At 48.8% G+C, this 26090-nt stretch overlaps 1 protein-coding gene across 11 annotated transcripts in view; it reads left to right on the top strand.

The window, feature by feature from the left end:
* LOC105492346 (tensin 3) overlaps positions 1–26090 on the top strand; it is a 308210-nt gene that overhangs the window by 109092 nt on the left and 173028 nt on the right. The window contains exon 1 of one of the 11 annotated variants that reach the window (XM_011759353.3): positions 6737–6876. The exons of 9 other annotated variants lie outside the window; for them this stretch is intronic. In XM_011759353.3, the coding sequence (XP_011757655.2) occupies positions 6823–6876 (54 nt within the window). In that variant the 5' untranslated portion in view covers positions 6737–6822. Of the gene's footprint in view, positions 1–6736; positions 6877–23675; positions 24190–26090 lie in introns of those variants that run through there. One more of the 11 variants, XM_011759358.3, reaches the window with a different exon arrangement.

Below are 26090 nucleotides of genomic sequence, written 5' to 3'. Positions count from 1 at the left end.
CTTGCCTGCTGGCTTCCCACGACAGGACTGTAAGGGTGTCTGTCACCTTAATGACATTATACTGTGTGAGGGTCCTTTGTCTGCAGGCATAGGGTGCCTTTGTGGCTCCCCGGGGCATTTAAGACACAACGGAGAAGGAACATTTTCTGTGATGGTGGTGCATTGAACCTGTGGCTATTTACCTGTGATGTTCGTTTTCCTATTCCCGGTAGCAGAATCTTCTGTTTGTTTATTGCAGCAGCTTACAAAAGTGGAATATGAGGTTAGATTAATTCATGGACTCAAAAGCGGCACATAGTGTTGTTGAGAAAGGAGCTGGGAGGCAAACTTCCCTTTGTGAATGTCAACTTAGTGGATGTTACATGGACGGACACAGGGTTGGAGCTTCCTGGGAGCCAGTGTAAAAAGGAAACCACAATGATTGGCATGTGCCTTTCTGGAAGGTGGGAAGAACTAAGAATCAGCAGAGAAAATGTGCGATGAGGGAAATTATGAAGGGTGTAGACCAAGGCATCAGGGGCATGCGCCACCTCTCCACGGGTCAAGTGGAATGATTTTGGAGGGATGTCAGAGGCAAGCTATTGGCACTGGATTTTGGAGGGATGTCGGAGGCAAGCATAGTCTCATTGGGACCTCTGGCTTTTCGAACTATAAAGGGACAGTTGGTGTCTTACCTTTCCATGGGCTGTGGTCTGCTGGGTCATAGAGAGAATGCTTCACCATTGCTCAGGTAACTGCTGTCCCTAAGGCTGGGAGAGGTGGCCGGGCTCCTTACAGTGGAGTCACAGCCTGTGGTCCAGCTGCTCTGTACGTCTACATGTATGTGTACACGCATGTGCTCACATGCACACACAGGCACAGAATGTAGTAGTAGGTGTGAGCATGGACTAGAGTTGGGCTGAGTCCCATCCCGGCTATGACACTAGTGAGCTGTGTGGCCTTGAATGGAGTTCTTTCAGTTTTCTAGGCTCCACTTTCCTCTTCTGTAAAATGAGGGTGCCACCATCTCCTCTCGGGGTCACTGCCAGGATCGAATGAAATAGCATGCTTAGATCCTCCGTGCTGGTGTGACACAGGGAAGACACGTGGCGTGTGGGGAAGAGCCTGTTTGGTTGTCCTGTGAAGGTGACTTGGCAGCGTGGTTCTTCTGGTGCCCACATCCTTTGCTGTGTGCCATTCATTGTTGATCTGGTTCTCCTGATGGAGAGAACCAGTCTGATGAGTTCCAGAGCGTGTCCCCTGCTTCGTGAGGGTGAGGATATCGATGACAGACACTTACAGTAGATGATTCCTGTGATCCCGCATTTGCAGACTTGGAGGCACCACCGCAGTCAGAACAAGGGCACATGCGAGTCTGTCCTTGGTAGGTGCAGGTTTGCAGGATCTTTTCACGATGCTGCAGCCTAACAGTGGTCCAAATGGTGGCCCCACAGCTTTTGATTGAAGTTCAAGGGCAGTGTCCTTGTTTTTTTCCTCCCTGTGTTTACCTTCATACCCTCTGCAAGCAACTGATTCATACCAGCAAATCTTGGTGCCCTCAGGTTCAGGGCAGCCTTCACTAGGACATCCTGAAGCCATGTGTGGGACCCACTCCACGCCTCCCCCCGCCCCCACGCCCCGCTCCCCGGCCTCCTGGGCAGCCCACAGCCAGCCTGCTTCCAGGGAGGGCCTGGCCTGCCCCAGGGAAGTGCCGCCTGTTTACAGCGGGGCTACTGTCCTTGAAGGAGGCCGGTGTCCCCGCCTTCTGGTGGCCGCCTCCAGTGTGGGAGGGTTCAGGGCAGTGCCTGATCCAGCTCTGGGCAGGTCCGGAGCCCGCGCCAGCTGCCTGCTCTCACGCTGTGATTGTTCTTGCTTGGCCTTGGCCATTGTGGTCTGTGGCCCCGGAAGAGGGGTTGGGTAAGAATAGTGGCTGAGTCATCAGGGCGGTGCTTCTCTTGGTTCACCTAACCTGAGGCCAGCGGGCTGCTTCCCTCCAAGGTGACCGCAGGGCTCACATTTCAGCCTGAGGCTGGAGCTCACACTCCACCTTTGCACAGCTGTGTGTGCAAGGTGCGTGTGCCTGTGGGCTGTGGCGTGAGGTGTTTTGTGTATGCTGTGTTTGTGTGTTGTGTGATGCCGCGTGTGTGTTGTACGTGAGGTGTGTGTGGTGTGTTTTTTGTGTGTTTGTGAGTTGTCTGTCGTGTGTTGTGTGAGGTGTGTGTGTTGTGTGTTGAGTGTGAGGTGCTTTGAGTGTTCCAATGTGTGTAGTGTTTTGTGTGTGTTGTGTGTCATGTGTGTTTTGTGTGTGGTATTGTGTGTGAGGTGTTACATGTGTGTGAGGTGTTTTTTGTGTATGTTGCAGTGTGTGTGTGCTGTGTGTGAAGTGTTGTGTGTGAGGTGTTTGTTTTGTGTGTGAGGTGTGTCTGTCGTGTGTTGTGTGTGAGGTGTGTTGTGCTGTGTGTGTTGTGTGTGGTGCTCAGGTGTATTGTGTGTGAGGTGTGTGTGTGTACATGTCTGTGTTGTGTGTGTTGTGTGTATTATGCGTGAGGTGTTTTGTGTGTGTTGCAGTGTGTGTGTTGTGTATGTAGTGTGTGAGATGTGTGTGTTGTGTTTATGTGTTGTGTGAAGTGTTTTGTGTATGTGTTGTGTGTGAAGTGGTTTGTGTGTGTTGTGAGGTGTTTTGTGTGTGTTATGTGTGTTGGGTGAGGTGTGTGTGCTGTGTATGTTCATGTGTTGTGTGTGGTGCTTTGTGTGTTGTGTGTGAAGTGTTTTGTGTATGTGATGTGTGTTGTTTATAAGGTGCTTTGTGTGTGTTGTGTGTAAGGTGTTTTGTGTATGCTGTTTTGTGTGTTGTGTGTGGCATTGTGTGTGTGGTTTTTTGTTTGTGTTGTGTGTGCGTGTGTTGAGACTTTGCTCAGTATGTTTTGCTTGAACTCAGAAAGCCAGACAGAGGAAGTGACCAGAGCAACAAGACCAGCCAACACAAGGACAGGACAGATGTGACTGTCAGGAAGTCTGTGCAGGTCATGTGCTGCCATCCTTGCCTCTGCCCCAGTGGCCGTGATGGAGTCTCATGAAGCTATTGGATTCTTTCAGAAAGAATGCTGACCAAATGGATGAGGAGGAGCTTCAGATAAATGAAATCACTTTAATGATCTCCATTTTATTTTACAGAAAAATTAAGCAAATTTCAAACAAAACACCCACGCTTTCCGCATGTAAACTACCGGCTGGGGGGCTTAGTGAGCTGAGCATCCCATGATCTGGGACAGTGGATCCAGGTGACCTATGTGGGTCTGTTCTGCCGGCCCCAGCTTGCATTGGTCTCTGCATGCATGTTGTCACAGAAGGCTTCCCGCAAGTCTTCTTCTGGTATGTGTTTCTTGTCCTCACGGCCCGTAAGTCCAGGTATTTGATTGGACACTGGTTATTTCCTGCTTATAGATTGTTTCTGCCACTGCGGTAAACTTAAGAAACACAGTCACAGGTCTGTACACCACAGCAGAGTCTCGGCTGAAGATCACCTATGCACGTGGTGTCTGGATCCACCGCTGCCCCTTTCAGATTCTGTGTGTCTCATCAGGAGCCTTCATGCAAACATATTTGACCAGAGTCACAGTGAAATTGAGTTATATTAGGTCAATGGAGATACACAAATGTCCTTGCTCCTTAATCTCTCTGATCTCCAGGAAGCAGAGAGAAAAGTTTCAAGGATCCTGTTGGATCAGCGTCCAGGTGTTCCATTTGGTCAGAAGAGCCAAACTCAACATCTGTGGCTTTGGCAAAGGTCAGGCGAGACCCAGAAATAAAAATACAAACAGGGCCGGGCGCGGTGGCTCACACCTGTAATCCCAGCACTTTGGGAGGCCGAGGCGGGCGGATCATGAGGTCAGGAGATCGAGACCATTCCGGCTATCACGGTGAAACCCCGTCTCTACGAAAAATACAAAAAATTAGCTGGGTGTGTTGGCAGGCGCCTGTAGTCCCAACTGCTTGGGAGGCTGAGGCAGGAGAATGGCGTGAATCCGGGAGGCGGAGGTTGCAGTAAACCAAGATTGCGCCACTGCACTCCAGCCTGGGCAACAGAGCGAGACTCCGTCTCAAATAAACAAACAAACAAACAAAAAACTGATACTGCATTCCCCAGATCTTACCTTGACACTCAGTCATCATAGAGTGGTGTTTAGTTAGCCTGTGCACGCAGCATTCGGGCATTGGCGGGGCACCGTGGAGGACAATGGGTGTGGATGCTGAGCAGTCAAGTGGGAGGAGGGCTGCGTGGGTGATCACACCCAGATTGGGAGGGCTGGATGCGGGTGAGGTCGCTCAGCAGAAGGTGGGGAAGGGGTGGCGCCAGCACTGTGAATCCTTCTCCTTCTCACCCAGTGCCCCTCTGGAGGGTGCATCGTTGTTGGGGGATGAGCCGCAGCCCCATCTCCCAGCTGCTGTGTCCTGAACAGCAATGGCTCAGGGTCCTGCCTCATCACTCCCCATGACCTCAGCCCTGAGAGGGTGTGGATGTGTTGCAGGATGGTTCTCTGTTGCTTTGGAACAAGTGAAGACCAACAGGAGTGTCCGGGATTTACGCTGTGAGAGGGAGTAGGACAGCCTGAAGATGTGCGGAGATGTGGGCTAGGGCTTCCTGTTCCCACGGCACACCTGCGCCTTCTGGTCTAGATGCCTCCAACCTCTAGAGAGTGGCTTAGGCGAATCAACTGTAAGGCCTGTGTAGGGAGCTGCCAGGGAGCAAGTTTAGGGTCACAGTCCTGGACTGCTCTCAGATTTCTGTGCGTTTCACCCCTTTGAAAGTGTCTCCCTATTTCCCTGTGCACGTGCCTTTCTCTTGATGGGCACACACAATGGGTACCAGTGAAGAAGGGCAAGCCAGTGGGCTCCTTTCCCAGTGACACTCACACCTAGCCCTGCAGGTAAGGAAAGAGCGTGCAGTGAGAAGAATATTCGACCTGGAACACTTAGCAGGGCATCCCTACTTCTCACAGACCCAGAGAACCATCTGTAGGGGAGATACAGGGGTTGAGTTGTGTTCCCCCGAAATTCATGTCCACCTGAAACCCCTGAATGTGACCTTATTTGGAATGATGACGGAGATGAGGTCATGCTGGGTTAGATTGGGCCTGATTTCCATGACTGGGTTCTTGTAAGAAGAGGAGAGGACGCAGACACGGGGAGAAAGCCAAGTGATGACAGAGGCAGAGGCTGGAGCCACGGGTCTGCAAGCCAAGGAACCCTACCAATTGTGGCAGCCTGAGAAGGTGGAAGAGGCAGGAACAGATCCTCCCCTGGGCTCTCAGAGGGAGAGAGCTCCTGCCGCCTTGGTTTCAGACTTCCAGCCCCTGCATCTGTGAGAGAGAGAACACATGCCTTGTTTGAAGCATCCCACTTTGTAGTACTTTACAGCAGCCTCAGAAAATTAATACAATGGGATGCATCCCTTCCCTTCTTTCATATTGATTAGTTGTTCCTCAGGCATTTCTGGAACTCCTTTTTGGCCCATGGTGCTCCAGCCTCATCTGGGTGGAGACACGCACTGCGAGGAGCTGGTACCTAGTGGCCACCCGAGAGGGAGGTGGCTCCTGGGAAAGGCTGGCCGAGGCCCCTTCTCCAAACTGCTGCATCCTGCTCAGATGGAACAGACTTTGAGAATGGGCAGAGAAACAGCAGAAGATGTTAGTGGAACTTGTTTAAAAGAGGAGCTTCTGGTGATAAACTGTCATTCGAATTGGGCAGAATTGTGAGGTTTCCATCACCCCAGGACTCTTCCAGGAAAGGCTGACAGGGCCCGCGGGTGCCCTGGAGCTGCCTGCAGGGGTCAGGCCCTAAGTCACTGGGAGCCCAGGTTGGAAGGGAAGACCCCCTTCCACTCCATCCTGAACGACTCCATGGGTGAGTGGGACCCAGGATGGCTGCCCTTCAGAGCTCAGCCCAGTTCCCAGAGACAGAGACGGCGAGATGGTTACCAGGATGGCCCCTGCCCTTGGTCCCGGCCTCTGTTTCCAGCTGCTCCCCACGGCATCTGCACAGTTGCCTGGTGAGGCCTTCAGGACCCTGTGGGCACAGACTTCTAGGACTGAGGCCTGTGGGTTGTGGCACCCCCACCCTCACCCTCTCTCCCCACAGGCTAAACTTTGATCCATACTTTTCCTTTGATTTCACCGTCTCCTCCCACACCTAAAATAACATCCAGGCCTTTAGCTATTTCCAAAGGGTTTCTGGGAACTCAGCCCCAGTGAGGAGGCTTCCCGGCAGCCTTGGCCTTCCCTTCAGGCAGACTTCTCATCCACAGCCAGGAGTCCGCAGGTCTCAGTTCACTGACCTGCTGAGAAAGAGGGAAAAACCTTCAACACATTAAAAAAAACCAAAACCAAAACAACAACAACAAAACACCCGTCAATGTGAGCCTCACACAAGCAGGCGCTCTCCCTTTGTAGCTGGAATTTGAAAGTGGTGGGTTGGATACTGTTCCTCAAGCTATTGTCCCGCCTCTGCAGGTGGAGGGAATTGTGAACGGTCAACAGCAGGGAACATATTAACCCCGGTGTCAGCTTACATCCACCCAGGAGCACAAAGCCTTGGCTAATGATTAAAAACCCACCCCGGCTAGGAGGCCTGGGCTGCAGGTGTGTGGCTCACAGGCGCTGGATTCTCACCAGCCCTGACCATTACCTGCATCTGTGGTTCAGGGTTGCTGCATTTCTCTGCGCTGGGGACTCTCCTCCTACAGTGACAGGTGGGCTGGGTCAGGGGTGGACGCACCAAAGGCACCTTCCGCTGATATACTGTGGTATGGTCCCTGGACGCACCTGTAAGCAATGTTTCGAATGAATGAATGCTGCCAAGTCTGATGGCTGGACGTCTGCTGCGGACAAGAAAAATCAGGTTGAGTGGGATTTCTTTTCTTTTATGGCACAGATTCTAGAGCAGTCACATGCTTTACTTATTTATTTTAAGGTTTTTAAAGTTGTTTAAAAATTTCAGCTTTTATTTTAGATGTAGAGCGTACAAGTGTAGGATTGTTACCCAGGTGTACTGGACCCAGGTAAGGAGCATAGTACCCAATAGGTGGTTTTTCAACCCACGTCCCTCTCCCACTCTGCTCACTTGGGCACTTCCCAGTGTTTACTGTTCGCATGTTTATGTTCACATGTGGTCAGTGTTGACCTCCCATGTTCTCATGTGAGAACATGTGGTGTTTGGTTTTCTGTTCCTGTGTTAATTTGTCTAGGGTTATGACATCTGTGTCCATCCATGTTGCTGCAAAGGACATGATTTCATTCTTGTTTATGGGTTTGTAGTATTCCATGGTGTATATGCACCACATTTTTTTTGAGACAGAGTTTCACTCTGTTGCCCAGGCTGAAGTGCAGTGGCACGATCTCGGCTCACCGCAACCTCTGCCTCCCGGGTTCAAGCGTTTCTTCTGCCTTAGCCTTCTGAGTAACTGGGATTACATGTGCCTGCCATTATGCCTGGCTAACTTTTATATTTTTGTCAGGGACAGTGTTTCACCATGTTGGTCAGGCTGGTCTCGAACTCCTAACCTCAAGTAATCTGCCATCCCTGGCTGTTCAAAGTGTTAGGATTACAGGCATGAACCACTGCGCCCAGCCTGTACCACATTTTCTTTATCCAGCCAACGCTTAATGTCACTTAGATTGATTCTATGTGTTTGCTATTGTGAATAGCATGGTGATGAACATATGAGTGCGTGTGTCTTTTTGCTATAATGATCTATATTTCTTTGGGTATATACCCACAAGGGAATTGCTGGGTTGAATAGTAGTTCTGTTTTAAGTTATTTGAGAAATCTCCACACTGCTTTCCACAGTGGCTGAACTCATTTACTTTTTCACCAGCAGTGTACAAGCATTCCTTTTCTCTGCAACCTAGCCAATGTCTGTTGTTTTTTGACTTTTTAGTAATAGCCATTCTGACTGGTGTGAGATATTCAACCTATGGTGTGGAATATTCAACCTTTGTTGGATGCATAGTTTGTGAATATTTTCATCCATTCTGTAGGATATCTGTTTACTCCGCTGATAGTTTATTTTGTTATGCAGAAGTTCTTTAGTTATTAGCTCCCACTTGTCAATTTTTGTTTTCGTTGCAATTACTTTTAGGGACTTCGCCATAAATTCTTTGCCCAAGGCTGGTGTCGATAAGGGTATTTCTTAAGTTTTTTTCCAGGATTTTTATAGTTTGAGGACTTACATTTAAATCTGTAATCTATCCTGGGTTAGTTTTTATATATGGTGAAAGGTAAGGGTCTAGTTTCATTCTTCTGCATATGGCTAGCCAGTTATCCTAGCACTATTTATTCCATAAGGTGTCCTTTCCCCATTGCTTGTTTTTGTTGGCCTTGTCGAAGATCAGATGGTTGTAAGTGTGCAGCTTTATTTCTGTTTTCTCTTCTGTTCAGTTGGTTTATGTGTCTGTTTCTTTACCAGTACAGTACTGTTTTGGTTACATTAGCGTTGTAGCATAGTTTGAAGTTGAATAATGTGATACCTTTGGCTTTGTTCTTTCTTGCTTAGGATTGCTTTGGCTGTTTTGGCTCTTTTTTGGTTCCGTATGAGTTTTACAATGTATTTTTCTAATTCTGTGAAGAATAATGTTGGTAGTTTGATAGGAATAGCATTGAATCTATAAATTGCTTTGGATAGTATGGCCATTTCTTCCAGTTCACGAGCCTGGGATGTTTTCCCATTTGCTTGTGTTTTCTCTGATTTCTTTCAGCAGTAGTCACACATTTTAAATATGGAGGGGCCCTTGAAGGCAGTGGCCATGTGTGATTGGTTCAGGAAATAGCAGTAATTACTGAAGGGGAACATTAAATACTGATTTTTTTTTTTTTTTGAGACACAGTCTTCCTCTGTCTCCCAGGCTGGAGTACAGTGATGTGATCTCGGTTCACTGCAACCTCCGTCTCCTGGGTTCAAGTGATTCTCATGCCTCAGCCTCCCGAGTAGCTGGCATTATATGCGTGCGCCACCACACCCGGATAATTTTTGTAATTTTAGTAGAGATGGGGTTTCACCATGTTGGCCAGGCTGGTCTTGAACTCCTGACCTCAGGTAATCTGCCTGCCTCAGCCTCCTAAAGTGCTGGGATTACAGGTGTGAGCCACCATGCCTGGTCTAATTACTGTATTTTTAGTAGAGACGGGGTTTCACTGTGTTGACCGGGCTGGTCTTGAACTCCTGAATCTCAAGTGATCTGCCTGCCTCATCTTACCAAAGTGCTTCTTTTTTTTTTTTTTTTAATTAATTATTTTTTTTTTTTGTTTTTTGAGACAGAGTCTTGCTGTGTCATCCAGGCTGGAGTGCAGTGGCACATCTCCGCTCACTGGAAGCTCTGCCTCCTGGGTTCCCGCCATTCTGCTGTCTCAGCCTCCTGAGTAGCTGGGACTACAGGTGCCCGCCACGATGCCCGGCTAATTTTTTTATATTTTTTTAGTAGAGACAGGGTTTCACCATGTTAACCAGGATGGTCTCGATCTCCTGACTTTGTGATCTGCCTGCCTTGGCCTCCCAAAGTGCTGGGATTACAGGCGTGAGCCACTGTGCCTGGCCTGATTTTTTAAATTTATTTTTATTTTTTTAATGTCTGCAGTTGGAGAGAAGTTGGCATGTGACAAGGAGGCATTACAGATTCCAGGCCAGGGGAGGCATTCGACTGGAGCATTATTTATTTTACCTGAGTGTATTTTACCTGCAAAAGGGATACCTATCTAGAAAACCGCGCACAACAACATCCCCAACCTACATCCACTTGGGGGACAGCCGGCGGGCGCCGTGGGAAGGAGCTGGCTTGGTCCAGGAGCCAGGGCCTAGGCTCAGGCTGCTCCTGTTATACATGGCCTTGTTCTCTAACCTTCTGTTTTCTTATCTTCAAATATGGGGGTTGCAGGGCTATGAATTTGTGGTGTTCTGTGGCTCAATAGTCCTTGTTTAGAGAAGCAGGTGCCATGGCGGTTTCCTCAGGTCTCTGAAGGCATCTTGAGCTTTTTGGGCAGAAACTTCACTCATGCTGTGTGTTGCTGGGGACCCAAGTCTGAGTGTCAGTCTTCCAGCAGCAGGGCAACTATTGCCCTCAAAATCTGAAACTTCATGGGCTCCTGGTCCTCATAGCTGCTGTGATAATTGTCTCATTCTCCTGGTGCATTTATAACAGGTTTGTTTAAAGTGTGCACTTTCCCGAGAGTATTAGGAAACAATTTTTGTTAAAAATTAAAAAAAAAAAAAAGTTCTTGCCGGAAACCTTATCCTATTTGGAGGCTCAATTGTAAAGAAAGAATAAGGAGAAACATGTTTAATTGCATGAGTATTTTCTACTTTAGTGGAAAGTTTTCTCTACTTCACTAACACTTCGTTTTCCAGCATGGTGACCACCAGCACTCCTCATCCCGTCCTCTCTGGCCCTCAGGCCCTGGGGTAGCCCTGTGGCCTGTCTTTCCAGAAATAATGGAATTTGAAGAGAACCTGGGGTCATGGAAGATGAGGGACTTCACAGGGGCAGGCTGTACTTGCATCCAGGTTGTAATAGCTGTTAGCTTTGTACTTTGGACACAGATGTAATTTTCTAATGTATACAACAGACTTTCAGAAGTACTACTTATACCATCACCACCACCATCATCACCATCACCATTACCACCATCACCACCACAGCAGTCCCTAGGTAAATAAAGAGAAGCAGTCGACCATTTAACCTCTGGGAACTGTTCTTCGGAGTTTCCAAATAAAGGAAGAGGGAAAGTTGTATTGAAAGAGGAATTCCAGCTAATCAACCTTGAAAATGTGATAGGGTTAACACAGTGCCCTTTCCAAACTCCTAATAAATGACTGTCTGGTTCCAGGCTGTGGTCCTCTGTAACCTCCACTATCACAAAAGGGGAGTTAGACCACGGGTCATAGGGTTGTAAGCCTCCTCTCAGGAAGTACACGGCCAAGTCCTAACCCCAGCCGAGTCCTCACCAGAATCAAATCAGAATCAGACCCAGCCTCAGCTCCATCTGCAACTGACAGGAAGTCCAGGGGCCAGGACATCTGTGAAGCCACACTGCAGGGCTCAGCGAAATCCAGGGCAGAGGGAATTCTACTGGGTAGAAACAACCCCCGTCTTTTTCAAAAAAATTGCAAAAAGAGGAGAAAGGAAAAGGAACTGGGCTGGGTACTGTGGCTCACGCCTGTAATCTCAGCACTTTGGGAGGCCAAGGCGGGCGGATCATTTGAGGTCAGGAGTTTGAGACCAGCCTGGCCAACAGGGTGAAACCCTGTCTCTCCTAAAAATACAAAAATTAGCCGGTCGTGGTGGTGTGCGCCTGTAATCCCAGCTACTTGGGAGGCTGAGGCAGAAGAATGGCTTGAACCCAGGAGGTGGAGGTTGCAGTGAGCCAAGATTGTACCACTACACTCCAGCCTGGGTGACAGAGGCTCCCTATCAAAAAAAAAAAAAAAAAAAAAAAAGGAACTGAAGTGACATATTAAATAAACATCGTAAGACTTTATTCAGATCCCAATTCAAACTGTAACTTAGACTGTAAGAAGAAATCCAAACAACCCCAAAACACTTATAGCAGAGAAGTTTGAACATGAATTAGATATTTTAAGGAATTATTCTTCACAATACTGGTAATTTGTTCTATGTTTTAAAATGTTCTTGACTTTTAAAGATATATACTGAGATATTTATGAATGAAGTGATGTGATATCTAGGGTTAGCTTTAAATGGCACAGTTGGGGGTGTGTCGGTGTACAGATGCAGTTCATTTGGGGACAGGTTGGTGACTGGAAACCAAGTGGTGGGACCTGGGGCTCCTGATCCATGTGTCTCTACTTCACAGGGGTGTTGTACAGGGCTCAGAAGATGTGTTCAGGCACAGAGCTCAGGCTGGCTGGTCACTGTTTTTATTATATGACACACCAGTGTTTCCCAAGCCAGTGTCCTTTCCCCCTCTTGCACAGTTATCTTCCATGACCTAATGGCTTAAGACTTTCCCACAAGTCTACTGTGTGGCATTGAGCCGTTGACATCTGGGTGATATCCCCTCAGCAGTGCTACAATGTGTCTTACCTGATGAAATGTTTCACTGAAAACCCACTGAGTTTGTCAACACATGGCGCAGAGTTCACAGGCTGCTTTGTAAAACAGTAACACTTGCTTCATAAAGCCTTTAAAGAAATCATCCTGAATAAAGGGTTGTTTCACGCTAGCCAGGTATATTTTTACTTTTTTTTCCCCCTGGGAAAATCATACAACTCTCTCACCAGGGAGATCAGCCTTGATAGGTTTTGTGCATGGAAGGAAATAGGGCCGAGGTGCAGGCATTCAGTGAGCACAGATTGTGATTCAAGAGAGCAAAGCACTTTGGAAAATTAGGAGAGTTAAACAGGGGCTTGGACTTGTATGAGGTCCTGAGCTCCCCATCATTGGTACCATTTAAGTGGCTGGAAGTTAATGTTGTAGTGTTCATTGTTAGGGTGATTGGGAGACTGAGTGCAAATGATGGCAGAGGATGCAGTAATGAAGCCCGCGTTGCATGTGGTGACAAGGTTGTTAGTATAAACCACACTGATGCACAAATATTTTAGGTCAGTGGATCTCAGAGTGTTATCTAAGACCAGCAGCATCAGCATAAGTCTGGGAACTTAGAAATACAAACTCTTTGTCCCCCCTCAGACCTGTTGAATCAGAAATTCTGGGATAGGGCCCCTAAATCTCTCTCCTAATACGCCCTCATGGTGGTTCTGATGCAAGCTGAAGTTTGTTCAGCCTATTTTAGGAGATGACTTGCCGGGGTGGGGCTGCCACCCGGGGCCACCTTGAGCAATCCTGGGGGTGTTGAGGGTGCTGGGGGCATAAGGTTACTGAGAACTTGGCAGCCTCTGGGGTTTGGGTGACCTGACGTTTATGATTTCTTTCCACCTGAGAAACTCTCATTCTCTGACGCCTTTCTTCTTTCCATCCTGGGCAGATGACTGTTGGCTTCTGTCATACGTGCTGTAGAAAATATTCCGATGCCAGATTCCTCAATGTGTTTGCCTAGAAAATGCTTTAAGCTTCTCAGTGCAAGGCATTGCCAAATCAATAGAGGTCCTCAGGTAGGGAACATAAATCTGGAAGAGAAGTGCATGTCTTTAGAGGAAGGCGTCCGCAGCATGGACTTGCCACCCTGGAGCTTCCTTGTTAGGAGGAAGGATTCCTCCAAGGCTTTGCTTTCTGTAGCAGCATGAGGCTTCCTAGGAATAAAAAAGTAGAGTCAGGTAGATAAAAATTATGAGTGGACTAGGCTGTGATTATGGCCCTTTTAATAATGTTAGAGTGACAGGTGTATTAAGTGGGGACATTAGAATTAGAAACTGGCAAGTTTCTACCAATTTGAAATCTACAAATTTAAAGACTAAATTACAGTTGATTTTCATTATTCGTGGATTCCATACTTGCAAATTAGCCTCCTGGACACAATTTATTTGTAACCCCAAAATCAATACCAAGGACAATTTTGTGATCATTTGAAGACATGAGCAGAAAGACTCAAAATTCGGGTTGCCCACCTGCATGTTCCCATCTAACACTGAACAAAGTAAAGCTCTTCCTTGTTTCAGCTCATACTGCAGACAGGCATCCTTCCCATAGTCTATTTAGTGCTACAATTCCCCCATTTTTGTGCTTCTGTTGTTGATTTTGCTGTTTAAAATGCAAGTGCAGTGCTGATGCGATGTCCAGTGTCCCTCAGCACAAGAAGACTGTGCTGTGCCTGATGGAGAAAGCACATGTGTTAGACAATTCTTCCTTCAGGGGCGAGTTACAGCACCAATGGCTGAGAATTTCATGTTAATGAATCAACAGTATTTATTAACTTAGGGTCTCTCTTTGTCACCCAGACCGGAGTGCTGTGGCATGATCTTGGTTCACTGCAACCTCTGCCTCCCGGGTTCAGGAGATTCTCATGCCCCAGCCTCCCAAGTAGCCGGGATTACAGGCACCACCACTCCTGACAATTTTTACATTTTTAGTAGAGATGGGGTTTCACCATGTTGGCCAGGCTGGTCTTGAACTCCTGACCTCAGGTGATCCACCCGCCTAGGCCTCTCAAAGTGCTGAGATTACAGGTGTGAGTCACTGCACCCAGCCAAGGTTATGTGATGAATCGGTTGGTGAAAACACTGTAACTAGAGCTCGAAGGACCCTAACCCTGTATTTCTCCTAGAGACAGAAGCTCAGTGTTGGTCAAATCAGTGTTTGCAGCAATTTATAGAACACGACTACCTCCAATAACGAAAATCAACTGTAATTGATTAGGTATTGATTAGGGTCCATAGTAACACAGCCCCATTGTCAGGTTTTCACTTAATGATTCTTTCCCTGAGCTTACTATCTTGAGAGAACAGATCCCAGCCCACTTTCTGGCTGCCTTCTGTGAACCTATGATGGGCAGTTCTCCTACAAACCGGAGAGGCAGGGAGAAGAGAGGCACACGGGGGAGGAATTGGGGCAGTGGGCTATCTAGTCTTGGCTCTGGAGTTCTAGGGAGGTAGGAAAGTCGATGGTGCCTCATGGTGGAGTGAAAGCTAAGACAGACCTGGCCTGTGTCCTAGCACTCCCCTCACTGCAAATGGGCTCGGGTGGCCAAGCCTGGTCCTGGGTTTGAACTAGATGAAGTGACAAAGTGCGGATGATAAGGGTTCCTTGCTCAGCAGGCTGCTATAAGGATGGAGAGAGAGTACAAGCAAATCATGTTGCAATATGTCAGGAATAGAGCGGATGTGGAATAACTTGCTGTGACAGTGATCGTTACTGGTATTAATGCAGGGGCAACAAGGAGGGTGATTGCTGCTTGCATGTCACTTACTACGCATTTGGCTCCACATCCAGGCAGAACCTGTCATTTAAAGGGATCAGAATTTATAAGTGATTATTGAACTGAAATATCAGTTAACTTGCGGAATCCTGAACCTTTCACTTTAGCATTCCATTGTGTCTGAAAACAGCTAAAAGTAGCCACCTGTCTTTGACGTACCATCCTATCCTGTCTTTGAGTTCTCTCCAGGGTGTGGGGTTCCCTGTCCTGTTTTTACATAATGTACATCTACAATGAGCCATTGAAATTTCGCATTTGGGGTTCCTCATAGTGTACGAAAGCTTAAAGATACTTAGGAATAATCGGAGCATAGAAATCCTCTGGACTCTGCCCCAGCTGCCTTACAGAAACTTAATGAGTTTTACCGTCTGCCTTGTGCAAGGCTCTCAAAGACCTCAGTGTTCACAGCAGTAACAAATCCTTTTTTTGCTCACATTTCATTGATTTCTGCAGTATTTTATTAAACTCTGCAATTATAATAACTGGTACAACCGGCGTTTGGAGGATTGGGAGCAGACACAGTGGCCATTTGGCCAGCTTTTGACAGAAGATTCTACACAGTGCGGGACTGCAGAGCCCAGCCTGCTGGCTCCAGGCATGCGGTGGGCATGCAGTGCCCGGCTCCTCAGTAGTTATAATGATGTTCCTGGATGGGGTGATGAGGAAGGCCCTTGGGCCCCTTCAGTCTTCATGTAGTTCCTACTTTTGCACTGCTAGAGTCTTGGCTGACTGAGCCCCTCAGTGGGAGCAGGGACAGCCAATTCTCCAGTGCTCCTTTGTGGAGCCCAGCCAGCTGGCTCAGGGCATGCATTCCATATTGTCTCACGGAACCAACAGGGAGACAGCGGATCCATGGTTGGTGGGAAGCCTATAGAGGTGGTTTTGGAGTGACCTCATTTATGTGGTTCTTGGAGGGCAAGATGCAGTTTCATTCCAACCAGTAAGCAGAAAAGACTCACACGCAAATGTGGCTTTGCTCAGTCTGGTTCAGCTTCCAGTATACTCATTTCTCGACATACAGCACTTAATGCAGGGCTCACTGTCTTACATTTACGCCTACCCATGTCCCCTCATCTCGCCGTAAGCTTCCCAAAGGCGGGAATATGCTCTTTCCCGTTTTTTTTCAACTCCAGCGTTTTCAGTGACACATACAAACAGCTGGAAAATAAAATTTGAAGTTAATTGCTCAATAAACTTATTTTCTCATGGTGGGATCTATAGATCTGTAATATTAAGTTATATGATGCACATAAAACCTCTCTGGTTTAGAGCACATCCTCCTTCAGCTTCATTGGAAGTTACTATGTGGAGGAAGAGCTGAAAGTCGTTGGATATTTTGTGTCTCAATGCTCCTGCTGTTCCTCCTCCTTCAGTATTTTGGCATGCCCATCAAATTGTCCAATCTTCCTAGTTACATTAACCAGTTTTACTTACTGGATTGTTTTCCCCGCTGTCCCTCCCTTTTATTTAACATACATTCAGTAGGAGGAGGCAATGTTTCCACGTGTGTCTAGGGGCCATTCCGGCCCCACACCTTATGCCACTCCTTGCTCTGCTGCTGCTGTTCACAGTCAACCTGGCTTCCTGCTGGGAGAGGGTAAAGTGAGGGTAGTGCTGGGCGGCAGGTGAGCATCTCCAGGCCACCTGCCCATCCCAGGAGCTGAAGGTTGCTCCTGGCAGTAACATTTCCCAGACACCCACCAGGCATCTCAGAGCTTTCAGATGGCGTCTTGGTCAGCTCAGGCTGCCAAGACAAAGCACCACTGCTGGGTGGCTGCAGCAATGGGCACTTATCACCCTCGGTCCTGGAGGCTGGAAGGCTGAGATCAGGGTGTCTGCAGGGTTAGATTCACCTGAGGGCTTTCTCATTGGCCTGTAGGCAGCTGTTTTCTCCCTGTGTCCTCACATGGCTGCCCCTCTGTGTGTGTCTGTGTCCTAATCTCCCCTTCTTATAAAGACACCACTTGGCCGGGCGCGGTGGCTCAAGCCTGTAATCCCAGCACTTTGGGAGGCCGAGACGGGCGGATCACGAGGTCAGGAGATCGAGACCATCCTGGCTAATGTGGTGAAACCCCGTCTGTACTAAAAAATACAAAAAACTAGCCGGGCGAGGTGGTGGGTACCTGTAGTCCCAGCTACTCGGGAGGCTGAGGCAGGAGAATGGCATAAACCTGGGAGGCGGAGCTTGCAGTGAGCTGAGATCCGGCCACTGCACCCCAGCCTGGGGGACAGAGCGAGACTCTGTCTCAAAAAAAAAAAAAAAAAAAAAGACACCACTCATACTGGATTAGGGCCACCCTAATGGTGTCATTTTAACTTAATGACTTCTTTAAAGACACTGTTTCCAAACTGTCACCCTCTGAGGTCCTGAGCACTAGGACTTCAACATATGGATGTTTGTGGGAATGCATTTCAGCCACTAACAGATGGTACCAGGCATTTTGTCAGTCTCCAGTGGGGGGGGGGACGGTGCTGCCTTTGCCAGATATGGTGGGTAATAAATCATAAACTTGAAGTAATGGTCTTGATTATGGAACAGATGAATCCTCTCTTCCACTGCCCTGCCCCTCTTTCGTTAATCATTCAGTTTATAAATATTTATGTCCTGGGCACCTCTGATGCACCAGGCACTGGGCCCTGTGTGGGGATGTGGGGGCCTGCCGTGGTTCTCTTGTGGGGGAATTTACATTCTAGGACACTCTAGTGGCATAGTCCACTTGGTGCCTGAGACTGACCTGGGAGGGGATGAGGGTGCTTTCAGAGACGGTTGGAGGTGCCGTTTCCCCCTCTGCTCTGTTCTCTGGGACATTGGTTTCATAACTATCCAGGCACTTCAAGTCCCTTTACCTTTGACAAGATAGTTTCTTTTTTGGAAAGGGGATAAAATACGCTTAAATAGAAAAAGATGGAATGGGTTTCACGTTTTGTGTGTTTCCTCTTCTCTGGGATATGATGCATGTGGTCCTGGAAGTCACAGCACTTTCTAAAGGAAGTCCTAGTGATGTGGACCCCAAAGCATGTGGCATCTCTGAGTGTTTATCCCAAGGCAGCCACTAAGGATGTTCACATTTTAAACTAGAGAATGTTTCTCATAGCATCATTCATAAGAGTGGACAATTGGAGACCAAAAAACATGCCGTTAAAGGGGGATTATGTTCCATCTGGACAATCAGGTACCATGCCACTATTAAAAATTGCAGTGCAGAAGAAACTATAGTGGTATGGACATAAAGCACCATTTGGCTTTTAAATAAGTATGGGTGGAAGAAATTCAGTAGGGGTCCATCCTGTTTGGCTAAAGTTGGTTATCTTGGGGTACGGGAGGGAGGGAGAGGCTGATTCTGTCTGCTTCTTTTTGTGTATGTCTACTTTCTGAATTTTCTATAACAGAGTAACTTTTATCATAAGAATGAAGGTGAGTGGTACTCGTTATTTAAAAAGCTGGGTCTCAGAGCTCGCTTCCCAAGGGCAGTGAGGCCCTGATCTTCACCCACAGGGGTCTACACAGGCTCCTCAGATGGCCTGGGGCCTGTGTGCCTGGGGTCTGACTCCCGAGCTGCACTTGCGGGAGGGGCTGGGGGGACTGCTTGTTCCTCATGCAGAAGCCTTCGTCTGTGGTCGGCTTCTGCTCACGGGAGACGGCTTGAGCAGCCCCGTTTCCCACAGCTCATCCCCGTGCAGACTGATTTGATTTCGTCTTGTTTTATATTACATTTTATTATCATTTTCAGATCCAATTTGTACAGGACATCTAATCTCTCTGAGATAGAAATGAGGGGAAAAAAAGGTTGGGGCATCCAGGAGGTACGGCATTCTAAACTCGAGCCACTGACTCATGAGGCACTTCCAGATGGAAGCCTCAGAGGTTAGAGGACACATCTGTCCCCATGTTTAAAAGGGAAGTGGATGCCCTGTGCTCAGCTAGTGAAGCTGCTCTTTGGCAGAGCCCCAGGTGACTGACGTGTGTGTGGGAGTGGGGAGGAGCTGTGGGCCCTGGCCTAGAGCACTGATCCTGGGCAGATGTGGCCTCAACTGACTAACCAGATGACCTTGGATAGGTCTGTTGGATACCAAGGACATTACTTCCTCATCTGTAAGAAATTGAGTAAGATCGCTCGTGTTTCTGTGTAGTGTAAACGTCATGTATGTGGCATATTGACATTATTTCAGAATGAGACACATTGTCTCAATAGGTTTTAGGATTGACCTGAGCAGACATACTTCCTTTTTTTTGGTGCCTCAGACTATATCCTCTTCCCAGAGTCTCCTGATAGGCTCAGGCTTCTGCTTGTGAGCTGCTAGGAGCAAGTGCGGGGTGCTCCTCAGGACAGCGCTGGGTCCCTGTCATTGTCCCTCTTTTTACACATGAAGACACTGAGAGGACAGGGCTCACTGACTGCCCAGAGTACCCTGTCTGTAGGGCAGAGCTAGGATTTGAGCCGGGCTCCCTGCCTCCAAGTCCTTTCCCATGGTCCTTCAACTATAATACGCTCTGCCTCTGCAGAAAGGATGAGTGGTGGCGGGTGGGTGGAGGGCACCATAGTGTGTAGTGGTTGGAGGGGACTGATTCGGAGTTCCATAGAAATAGGGAGCGTTCTAGGTGCTTGAGTGGCAAGAAACCATGGTGATGATGGGTTTTTGATAGCTTGGGTTTCAGAAGTGGTAACGAAGTTAATTTGGTGGAGAAAGTGGGAAGATGAAATGGAGAGTGATTAGGAGGAGTGGCCTCTTGGAGGCTGTTGATGCTATTTGGAGTGAGAAGGGCCTGTCTCTGAGATAGGTTGCCTATCCATGGCATGTGTGTGGAAGTGGGGAGGAGCTGTGGGCCCTGGCCTACAGCACTGTTCCTGGCCATACGTGGCTTCTGCTGACTAACCAGATGACCTTGGACAGGTCAATTAGATATCAAGGACATCATTTCCACACCTGTAAATAGAGAACATTTCAGTGAGGAATTGAGTAAGATCACTCACACATCCCCACTCCATCTTCAGTGGAATTACCCAGCTAGCTTAGAATGAAGCATGGCAGGAGTATTTACACCACAGGAATGGACAGAGGATACATCGAGGTGGTTGCCTCTCCCCGCCCCTCCCCTATCATCTCCTCTCCTCTACCAGCACACCTCCAGGGAGAATGATATGGGAAGAATTGGGCCCACATTGAATATTTTAAAAGTCTTTTATAAAGGAAGTGAGATTATCATTTTCTTAAAAGAAAGGGGTAAGGTAGGGAGAGAGAAAGTTACTAGGCTACTGAATTGTCCTACACAATGGGAGTCCTTAGAAGACAGTCTCTTTAATGTCATTCACTGATTCTCGTAACCTTCGAAAGAACTGAGAAACACCCGAGAAGGAAGAGCTGAAAGCATCCTTGAGGAACCAGGACCCGTTGTTACCCAGCTGGTTCTTACTCTTGGAGCTCCATATGTGGAGGGGGTTGGCTGAGGTGAGCATCAGGCGCTGGGCAGTGAATGTCTGTTGTACGTGTGCTTGCCAGGCCTGGACGTGTACGTGCTGGTCCTTGCACATTCCCTGTTGCTGTCTCAGCATCATTTACTTCCTCATCTTCAGGGTACCTGATTCTGTTGGCTTTGTCTTCCTTCTCCTCACATCCTGAATGGATGCCCTCCTGGCCTCCGTTGACTGCCCCAATAGTAATAATGTAATATACTAGTAAAAGCTGGCACGCGTTGAGCATGTGAGGTGTTCCAGGCACGGTGTTAAGCATTTTGCATGCTTACCTTACTTGATCTCCCCAGAACTCTGCATTATGTGCCATTTCCACCCGCATTCTCCAGGTGGGGAATCTGAGGCTTCTAGAGGAAGCATATCAGGGGGGATGCTGGTGAATGTTTAACAGAGACTTTCCAGGTAAAAGCTCGGTCAGCAGTGTTTGCTGATTTCTTTGGTATAAATACTCCCCCCACTGCTGATTTCGACCTCCGACCTGATGTCTGGGAAGTGCAGCCTGGGTTCCTGGAGCCCGCTGGAGCCACTCCTGATGCCACTAACAGATGAGGTCCAGGCCAGCAGCTGTCTGCTCTTAGGCCTGACATTTCCACCTATCTCGTTCACTGCCCAGTGTTCCCCTTCCATTAATCTTGCTGCTGCTACCACTAAACCTGGTTAAAAACAATTGGGATTGTGTCACTCCCCTATGCAGAAACTTCTGAAGGACACCTTTCATAGTCATGAATTCATCACCTGGCATTTGGGCTCCATGAGCCCTGGCTTGAGCCTCTTTCTCATGCATCCTGTGAGCATGGCATGTGCCACTCCTGGCTGCCCCACCCACCACACACAGTGTGCCAGATTTCTCTGCCCAGATTCTGTCCCCTGGAGGAATTAGCTCCTTCTACCCCATCTCTGCCACAGGTGCCCACTTCGTATCAGATGCTTTCCAGCCGTTGTGGCCTATCCCCAGAGCTGCCCCGATGGATCCACAAAGTGGCTGGGGTTTCTAGAGCTGGAGATGAGCTCTTCTTCTCCCAGGTGCCCATCACCGCCACCTCTGGCACTGCCTGCTCTCTCCTTTATGGGGTCTTAAATGTGTACTTATCTGGCACCTCCAGGACAGGATTCTCATCCATTCAGTTTTCAGTCCGTGCTGGTCTTTCCCCTCTGTCACACTTGTGTTCTCCCTGCAGTGCCTGAAATGGGCTAGCCCTCCTGCAAATACTTGTTTGCATTCATGGATGTGAAAGGGAAGCAGGGCTGCTCAGAGCCCTCTCTGCTTGTTCTTTCCTGGATTATCCATGTGAATCTGATTACTGCAGGCTAAGCTCCAGGTTAATGCTGCTCTGTTAGTGTTAGTGCAGTTCATCAGCTCTTCATTCTAAAGCAAAAGCCCTACTGTGCCCTTCTGGGTGTGGAGGCCAGTATGGTCCTGGCCTTAGTTGGGGTGATCCTCTCAGCATTCTCTGGGCAGCCCCTTTGCCCATCAGAGCTGGCCAGGCTGGGGTGGGTGAATTAGGCCCTTCCCTCAGCCTTGCAAACATGGAGCTACGGTATGGAACCAGCTGCCTGCAGGACCTATCTCTGTGGCCCATGGTGGCCAGCATCTGTGGGTCTTGCCCCCCTCAGCACCCGCGACATCGCATGTGGACAGGACCAGGTGTCTGTATGCTAGGGGTTTGGTGGGACAGTCCGTGGAATGCCTGTGCTGTGCCCTGAGGGGCTGATCTCCAGGCTCTCTGCAGGGGGATCTGTGTGTTTGTGTGGGACATCTAACAGGACAGAACGCAGCGCTGCAGGGCACACTCCAGAGTGAACTCAGCATACATAACCCCTCCCACCTGCCGCAGAGCACTTTCAGACTCCTGAGATGACTGACGTTAACACGAGCTCATTAACAATGTTGTCACCTTCTAGAGAAGGCATTTCCTTCCCAGGCTGCCCTTGCTGACTTGCTGACCTATGACTGGGAGCCCCCTGCCTGGCTCTGCCTGGCTCTGCCTGGCTGTCTGCTGCCTGCGGTTGAGGACACTCCCGTTGGGGTGCTTTGGGAGAGCTGGCTCTCTAGGCCTTGGCCTGTTTTCTGTCACCATGAAGTAAGGAATAAACTGGTCTGTCCTCAGGGCGCCACACCCTGCCCAACTGTTGCCCCCCAGAGCAGCCTCTCCCCATGGCCTTTCCTCCATTGTAAAATGCTGGGCGTTGGACTGGAAACAAGCATGCAGCCTCCTCTCTCCCCGAGGGCTGATGATGAGTGCTGATGTTGAGTGCTGCTGGCTTGGTCTTGGTGCCTTGCGGCATCTTCTTAGTCCCCACAGAGATCCTGGGAGGCTGGTGATGTTGTCAACTCGTTTCACGGAGGTGGAAACCAATGCTCAGAGGAGTTAAAGTCCTGTTTAGTGTCTCCGGGTCTGATGACTGTGGCCAGTAAAGGGACAGGTGGTCCTATTTTGACCCCTTGCCGTCACTGCTCTGTCTGCCCCTGCCAAATGGTGGGCAGGTGGCAGGAAGCGCAGGCCACCCTGTGGAGTTGAGCCTGGTCTGAGCAGTGCACCCCTGGCTAGTTATAAACTGGGCCCCCCACTTTGTGTTCAGCCTGGAAGGAGACACCATGTGGTTTCCAGTGGAACGGGTGCCCCCAGAACACCCTGCCCACTGATATGGTTATGCTGGGGGCCCAGTGAGGCCCTCCCCACCTCCCCTCCCTTGGTCCACTTTTCTATGTGAAGAAATGTTTTCATTATGAAATAGCTGATGAAAATAAAAGAATGTAAGTGCACGTAAGATGTTACAAAAAAGCACACACAAATCTCCCTGTCAGTTAAAGGGACGTGACTGACCATGTAGTCATGAGATCAGTAAGATCAGTTTAAACAGCTGCCTGGGTGAATCTAACAGCTGAGGACACGATGTGGCCCGGGCTGGCCGCCCTTCCTCTCAGCTCTGAGTGCTAAGTGAGTAATTAAACCCACCTCAGGCAGTTCCGGGGGCCTTTGAAGTCCCTGTGTCACTAAGATCTGCGGTGTATCCAGCCTCCATCTCCCGTTTTGTAACTCAGAACCTGTCTGGGGCCTCATTCCCATAACTGAGGTTTCACTGCATACCTTTCCTTCTCTCTGGCCCGGCCACTCTGTCTTTAACCCTGTTTTTGTGTTGTTTCTTGGTTTGATTTTTATTTTAAAAACTTTATTTAATTATGTCGAATTCGTTTGATGAGTCATCTCAAATTCTATTTGGAATGAAGTGGAGCAAAAATGAACTAAGGAAGGAAGTGGTAAAGGAGAGAATGGGGGTGGGGGAGAGGAAGGAAAGAGGGAGGGAGGAAGGCCAGTGGGCATCAGGCATCTGTTATCTGGGATACAGAGGTGAGTAACCCACCCTCCCAGCAACTCGAAGTAGGTTTTGTTTTCCCTGGGGGAACTTTTGAGAAGCCACTTTTGTGTCCCCCACGTCTAACTCCTAGAGGCGGTTCTCCTTAGTGGCTGGTCCCCAGGAAGGCACAGCCATTCAGCTTCCTGGTCAGAGGGCTCTCCCCGTGAGCGCTGTTTTTGTTCCTGTCCCGCAGGCCCTTGGCAGGCTGGCCCTCAGCCCCAGGCAGACATTGCCCTGTGAGCTCCGTGCCTGCGTGCTCACTCTGGGACCGGGCACACCTGCCCACTGCTCCTGGCTGTGGTCCTGGGGACTCCCACGCTTACCAGGCTTTCCCACCTGGTGGGCTGTTCCAGCTGCCTCCTTTATGCCCAGAGTTGCCGAGACATTAACGTGAAGAGGGGTGTGCTTGACTAAAGCAGGGGAAGGAGCAAAACGTAGGAGGAGCTGTTTCTGGAAGGGAAAAGCAGCCCTGGCCGGTGGCCTCTGCCCAGGCCCAGCAAAGTAAGTTCCCAGCTCCCCATGTGCCGCCTCTCAGCCAGGCTGGCACTGGGCACTTTGTCTGTCCCTGGCTGCCCTCCTCTGTGGCCTCCGGTACTGGCTACTTTGCAGTGAAGGGGCATTTCCAAGTCATTTTCCCCCTCTCACCTCAATGCTGTAGATGTTCGGTGGGATCTTCTGTCCTGAGGAGCGTCCGCCCCACCTGCTCCTTCTTGGGAAATTTATTTTTGAGAAGAGCAAAGGGGAGCTTCCGACTTCTTTGGAAATGCTCACATCTCTGTGTCCTCCCCGACCGTGGCTTACCTCTCCCTGCTGCCAGAGTTTCTGAGCTGCCTCTTTCCATATGGTTCCAAACCAGCCTGAGCTCCTGGCCAGGGAGGCAGGATCCTGTGACTCTTTAGTTACAAATAAATAGAGATCTAATCTTAGCCTGTTGTTTCTCATAGTTGAACATGAAGGCAAAATGACAAGATGACTTTATTTTAGTTTCCCAGCCTCCATGGGGTGTATTTTCTCCGGCAGTTCCTAACGATTGCTGCTTATGTTTACAAGCATTAAGCAGAAAATCAAGTTGGGCAATCCTGATAATTAATTGGTTCCTGGCATTCTTGTTCTGGAAGGGAAAAAATGTCTTATTAGCGGCGTGGCTTTGGGAAAATCACTTGCCCTCTCTGAGCCTTGTTTCTCCTACTGTCAACTGGGCATTGTGGTCACAGCTGGTTTTGTGATCTAAGGGGGAATCCCAATAACTTGTGGATAAAGTGCATTTCCAGGGCCTCACACAGGCCTGACACAGAAATAAGATGATGGAATAAGTAGCTAATATTTCCTTGGCACTTATTAGTGGCCAGGCACTGTTCTAAGCCCTATGTATATGTTTCCTTATTTAATCATTCCAAGAATGCTGTTTTTATCTCCTTTTTCTAGATGAGGAAACTGAGTCACACAGAGGGCAAGTAAATTCCCAAGGTCAGACAGTTTACTTGAGCAGTGGATCTCGCTGCCTACCCAGGCATTAGTATTCCAAAGGGTGGATGCTGAACCCCCAACTCATATGTGCTGGGTGGTGGAGGAATCAATGAGGGATGAGCAAATAAATGCCTTGAAATTTGCCAGCTGAATGTTGTTCAGGTTGTTGCTTTTGAAAAAGGTTTTACATTTATTTCTTCTCCATTTGCCTGGAGAAACAAAAACAGAATGTGCAGTGGTGTCTCATCCCAACCTGGTTAATTGTCTCCACCCCGTACATAGCCTGGCAGCTGTGATCTGTGTCTCTCGTCCCCAGGCCCTGCATAGTCCTGCTTCCTTGTGGATTTGTCCATGGCTGTTGTTTCTTTTGATTTATTTATTTGAGATAGAGTCTCACTCTATTGCTTAGGCTGGAGTGCAGTGGCACCATCTCGGCTCACTGCAATCTCTACCTCCTGGGTTGGAGTGATTTTCCTGCCTCAGCCTTCTGAGTAACTGGGACTACAGGCGCGCACCACCATGCCCGGCTAATTTTTTGTATTTTTACTAGAGACAGGGTTTCTCCATGTTGGCCAGGTTGGTCTCGAACTCCTGGCCTCAAGTGATCCACCTGCCACAACCTCCCAAAGTGCTGGGATTACAGACGTGAGCCACTGCGCCTGGCCTTTTGTTTCTTTTTACAGAGCTGTTTACAGTGCTAGTTTTCAGGCCTGATCAGTCTGCTAGGAGCAGCGCACAGGTCCTGGGGACACCCAGGGGAGCTGATATTCTCACTGCGGGCTTAGGTCTTGCTGGGATTCCTAACATGACATCCATAAAAGGGCTTCTTTTTCTTTTTTTTTTTGTAGACAAAGTCTCAGGCTGGAGTGCAGTGGCACGATCTCAGCTCACTGCAACCTCCGCCTCCCGGGTTCAAACAATCCTCCTGCCTCAGT

The sequence above is a fragment of the Macaca nemestrina genome, chromosome 4 (genome assembly GCF_043159975.1).
Source record: "Macaca nemestrina isolate mMacNem1 chromosome 4, mMacNem.hap1, whole genome shotgun sequence".
Taxonomy (NCBI): Eukaryota; Metazoa; Chordata; class Mammalia; order Primates; family Cercopithecidae; genus Macaca; species Macaca nemestrina.
The sequence above is the reverse complement of the archived record's forward strand: the minus strand, read 5'-3'. Positions and strand labels throughout refer to the sequence as shown.